Consider the following 5846-nt stretch of genomic DNA (forward strand, 5'->3'; position numbering starts at 1 on the left):
GAGTGTGTTTACTTTCCTGTTTAGAAGAAAGAAGATGAAGACGAGAGGAGCAATTGGGCCAAAATGATTTTATAGGCCCATCTGGCCATCTCGTATTATTTTTCGAGCCTAAATTGATTGAGCATTATGTAGGTTGAACAACTAGCTTGTCGTTATCCGCTCGAAACTAAAAAGAAGATTGCACATATTGATAACTTAAAAAAAAAAAAAATAGTTTGAAATTTTCCTTTTTACTATTAAATTAATTTTTCAAGATTTCTTAAAAATGAAATTGAACCTAAAAACTTTATCACATCGAATATTTCTTTTTTGAATTAGTTATTGGGGATCAAAGTCACTCAACACCATTTAATATTCACAAGGAATCTTATCCGGATTTTAAATATGCAACTTTACACAAGAATTTAAGTACTTCATTTAAATAAGTTTCTAAGAACTAATTCTATTTTTCGAAAGTTCAAGGTTTAGTATATTTATTTCACAAAAGTTTCAAAATTAACGTGGCCCAAATTAATAAGGATTTAATTTGTTTTTCTAGAAAAAAATTTGAAACAAAAATTGAATTTTTCTTTTCCAAATTATAAATAAGAGCGTTGCGAGCCAATTATAAATGGAATCTCGAATAGAACTAAAATACTGAGTCGAGACCTGAAAACGAGATGAACTTTTTTTTATCTCGACTAAGAAGATGGATCTTGATCTATTTTTTCTTTTCTCCAAAGAAGGATAATGTCGATTGTCTAATTTGCAGTCGGAAGTGATGACTTCAAATCTACATAAATCCTATTTCAATTATTTTCTTTCAGTAAATAAATTACTGGAACATTTTGTGTGACTGTACCTATGTTCATAACCAATCCTTGTCTAGTATTGAGAAATATACAAATTAGAAAAACAAATTATTTCATGAATTACCCAACAGCAAGTTTTCACATACATTTTCAAAAAACATAAAAGATTATTTGTTTGTTTAATTCTCCTAAGCTTATACCTCCTTGTACTAGTACCCTCAAAATCCAAACCCTGTAAGCATCAACGTAATTTTCCTTTCAGCCCCTGCATTTAGTAAAAATCTTGACTGTTCATATGACCTCAAAAAAAAAGGTTTCATGGCAACTATAAGATAAAAGCATTAGTGTTCAGTGGATGTCATACTGCAATTTACAGTGGATATCATCAATTTTCAATTCGTACTGTATTTATACCGTGCCATGGCGTGCTCAGCTCGTTGTCTTCACTCATGCAACCAAGGCTACAATTGAAGTTCTTGCATTTTCTTTGGCATCATCTCTTCCACTCTGGCTATCCTATCTGCACTTGTACAGTGAATAGCAACATAATAAGTTTGATTTAAATATAGCTTGATCAATATTGTAAAGCTTTTGTGCATTCATCCTAGAATTATTATTGTCATAATTATGCCTCAATTGTATAATAACTGAAACAAACAAGATATCCTTATGTTATTTCATAGCATTTGAACCCAATATCTAATCAGCCCCTCATCTTACATAGCTGGGCTACCAAATTTATACAGATCTTATGGTTGGATCTAAGAGCATTCATTCTTTTAAAAAAAAATTTATCTGTCAACTCATGAACTACACATGAATCAAAAAGCAAAATCGAGGGTTTATAATATAATACCTTAGAGAAATCAGAAGTTACCTAAATTGGGTATGTTGCCAGTTTAAATCAAATAAGGACCAAATCTTACCATATTGCATTTGTAAAAAAAGTTATGGCATTCAATTGTAACCAACCAAATTTACATTTAGTATCACAAATTGAAATTCAAAACAACTAAACATTTTTTCTATCTGAACAAAATCGTATATTGGGCATACCTAAGATATAGCAAGTGAGACTTGAGTGCAGCTGGTACCAACTGGCACAACTAGGAATTCCAAAAAAGAATCTTCTCAGAAATATAAAGAAAAAACTGACGAGTTCCAAAATAAGGGACCATTGATCTCTGAAACTTGCAGGTCTTAATGGCATTAGGTCACACTTTTCAATAATTGCTGCGACTCTTTTCCAGATTTGCCCCTCTTTTCTATTGGTAATGACTATGAACCTGGACATGGAAAAGGCATCAGTTTATGAGTGAGTCTATGTTACTATGCATAGCACTGATTGGTCCATACTAGGCATCAGTTTTTGTTTTCAAAATCACTGTTTTTGGATGGTCCAGAATTTTCAGATCAAGTGATTTTCTACCCACCTAAAAAAAATAGTAAAAAGCTTCTAAAAAATGTAAAATTCAGCTTAGAAGTACATATTCATATCGAGAACATGTTGAACAGTTCAGATGGATTGTTAGGACTCTCAAACCGATAATTTAAGTCCATAGCGCAGGCCAATATGCGCTATGCATAGTGCCATAGCCTCACTCCTGTGTTTGTCTGTGATCAAATTGCTGTTTCAATTGGTTGTACAAAAGTTCCTCGGCCTAAGCATTGTACCAAATAGGAAGAAGTATGATAAAATATGAAAGACCTATAACACCAGAAGATGAAAAAATAGTAGTAATAATAATTTAATCTTAAAAGCAAAGTAACTATTTTCTTCAATCTTTCTTTTTTTGTGGCTCTTTCTTTCTTTAATAGTGCATTTTCTCTAACGCGCAATTGCTGACAATCATTATTTTGTTGGACAATTGCACAATTGCTGAAAATCAATTAAATAAAAGCAATTAATATTCAGTCAATAAGAATGTGAACAATCACTAAATGAAAACAACTTTGCCAGAAACACTTTTAGATTGCTTTTCTTAAATCTGCATTTAGTGCAGCAGCTCTATCTAAAAAATATGGTATAAACTGGAACAATTGGTCTGAAAAATTAGTCCAGTTGATATTAACATATCAAGTAATTGGTATCAAACAATTAAATTTGCATGCAACTCTATCTTAAAAAATCTGGTATAAATTGGAACAGTTGGTCTGAAAAATTAGTTCAGCCAGTTGAAACAACAGGTCTGAAAAATTGGTGCAGCCATTCCAACCTACTTTGCAATGAGAGCTTGGAGCACAAACTGAAAGTAAAAAAAATAATGTCCCTGATTAAAAAAGGCTAATAAAACTGAGACTCGAAACAATGTCTTATAATTGCATTTTAATCAAAGAATAATATTGTGCACATTCAGTAGCAGCCTAAAATGCATACACATCACATAGTAAGAACTGACAATCTTAGGTTTTTCAGGCTATTAAACAAACACCTTACATGTAAGATTCTTGCAAATAATCTAGGGGCTCTGGACTTGCTATGCAAATTTAAATACATATGAGAATCTTTTTACAGAATCATGTTGACTTTTCCTCAAAATACAGAAACCATCACATAAGTAAGGACCAATTTGTAAGTAAAAGAGACAATGTGGAAATGCAACTAAGAATCAGGTAGTTCTGAAAGTAAGAATTAAAGTGCAATTTCTGACCAAAATATTCTGAAAATTAAGCATTGATTTGTAAAACAAGCAAGGTTTGATATTGTGAAACTGAATTTACAAGCCACCTTAGATCACTAACTGAGAATCATTTTTTTTTTCTGTGACCAAAGCTTTTCTATCTTAAATGAACAATTTAGATCTCTATGAAAATTAATCATTACGGGGAAAGAGAATAAAACACGCGGAGTAATACAAATTAAACATTAAATTTGCTAGTTTTACAAGTAGAATTCCTAATTGTCTACTATAATAGACAATATAAAATAATCTACGCAAAATCCATAATCCACAAACCATATTCACCATAGACCTAACAACATATTGGGCACTTAACCAGACCATTTTCATTGCACTCCTCACACTTCACCATTTTATTCTTGTGACCCTTGTCTGAAACAATTTTGTCATTTTGCCCTTTATCTAGAACCTTGCAGCTGCCATTACATACCTTGCACATAACAAATCTGAACCCGGCACAACCTTCACACATCTTGGCTTTTGGAATAACCCGCAAAATACGACCCAACTTACCCTCTTCTTCTAATTTGACCACCACTTCGGCCCCACCGATCAGTCGCCCTTTCACAAATAACATTGGCACTTTAACTTCTTCCAATAACACCCTCAATTCCTCCTTATAACCAGAATCCATGGAGATATCCCTCTCCATGATTTGTACGCCATGGGACTCGATCGCCGATCGAACTGTGTTGCAATCTTCATAGGTCTTTCGGATTCCACGTAAGGTGGTTGTGTAAAGGACTAGTGCATTTTCGCCACCTGGCGGGCACTTCTCCTCAAATGTTTTGAGCAACTTATCGGCTTCACGGGTTTTAGGGGTACAAGTGACCACTTGTTTGATTTCCTCCTTTTCTCGGCAAAATTCCCTTTCAACTGAAGCGATCAAATCTGGATCGAACAAAGGGACCAAACTCCTCCTAGAAGAAGTAACCCCATCTTGATTTTTTTTCAAAATTGATGTATTGGGGTAATTAGGGGTTCCCAGTTTCGAATTTGGAAGAGAACTGTACGGTCTCAGAACCCGATTTGAATCAAAATTACCACTTGGAGAGCTTCGCTGGAGCGGACTGTTCTCTTTTCCAAGCGGGCTGTTCTCCTTTCCTACCGGTTTTCTTCTACTGACCTTTTTTGGAGACCAGATATTCATCAGGTGAGATTTGTTTGGTTTTTTGAGAGGAGACCAGATCGGCGCATCATCCTCTAATCCCTCCATTATCTCCCATGCATTGATCACCTCAGTCGCTTCCTCTTTTGAGTTAATTCTCTTCTTAGGTTGTGGTAGAACAAGAATCGGGACCTGTGCCTTCTTCGTTTCACTGATCGTGATCTTGGTTTCTTCTTCTACCTCTCGTTTCTCTTCCTCTTTCTCACAGTCCAGTTTCCGGTCGAGGTTTAGAGCTCCATAGGTTGTGGATTTGAGGGAAACTACATGCTCAATCTTGATGGTTTTCTCTGAATTGAAATCGAGATCGGCTGTGCACATCAATTTGGAGGAAATACAGCCCATTTTCTGATTTATTCTCCCTTCTTTCCTTCCTTCGCCTGATTTTTCTCCTCTTTTCGCTTGTTTGTTTTTGTATTCTCTTCTTTTCCTTTTTGCTCTTTCTGTGTGTTTGAACGCTCAACGGTCGGTCATGGGTTTTGTAATTTGTCGCTTTTTCAGTGGCCTTTTGCAGATTTGTTAAAAGTATTTTCTAACGGTCGGAAAATTGCATCGTTCGGAACCGACAGGTTCTCGTCGCTTTTTTCCCAGCGCATGGGATCTGGGCCGCTCGTTAAATCGACGGTAGATGCTGCTTTCTCTTCAAATCACCGTCCACGTGCTACTCAAACCCTCACGTGCGGCATTCAACATTTTTCGTTTGAAAGATCAATGTAAAATATATTTATTCTTAATTTGAAATTCTCTTCTATTTTCTAATATTGTTTTAACCTGCAAAATTTACTTGCATCCACTGTCCAGATTTTTATTATTTCAGGCATGGAAACTCAAAAAGGCAATTGAAATAATTACTGAGTAAATTGAGAGAATTTGGAGTTGAATCAATTTTGACACGGAATCGAGTTGCCAGAAAAATGATGGATTTCAGAGAAAATATCTCAATTTTTATTCAATATCTGACATGGGAAATGAATTTCTGAAGAAATTGATGAAAAGTGAATAAGGATAAAATTTGAGATAATGTTATATAAAACAGCTCTCTTATTCAACATCTTCGATAGGTTTCTAGTAACAGCGTCTCCATTTAATTAGTTTCTTCCACTGAACTGGATGTCTTCTTGTCAGTTCGATTGAAAATAATTAGAGACCACTCGATGCTTCCACGGTTATTTCAAACTGGAAATCTCAACGAAGATACATAGGGAATAA

At 34.7% G+C, this 5846-nt stretch overlaps 1 protein-coding gene across 1 annotated transcript; it reads right to left on the bottom strand.

Moving 5' to 3' along the window:
* Positions 1 to 3627: 3627 nt before the first annotated feature.
* Positions 3628 to 5112, bottom strand: LOC144574718 (Glutaredoxin family protein). The gene has a single exon (XM_078324757.1). The coding sequence runs from the start codon at positions 4980 to 4982 to the stop codon at positions 3765 to 3767; it is 1218 nt and encodes a 405-aa protein (XP_078180883.1). The 5' UTR covers positions 4983 to 5112; the 3' UTR covers positions 3628 to 3764.
* Between the last annotated feature and the right edge of the window lie 734 nt (positions 5113 to 5846).

Source organism: Carex rostrata, chromosome 23, assembly GCF_964058835.1.
Source record: "Carex rostrata chromosome 23, lpCarRost1.2, whole genome shotgun sequence".
NCBI classification, from domain to species: domain Eukaryota; kingdom Viridiplantae; phylum Streptophyta; class Magnoliopsida; order Poales; family Cyperaceae; genus Carex; species Carex rostrata.

Bases quoted from the DNA above. Each gene is read 5' to 3' on its own strand.
- LOC144574718 (XM_078324757.1), bottom strand. From the start codon at position 4,982: ATGGGCTGTATTTCCTCCAAATTGATGTGCACAGCCGATCTCGATTTC.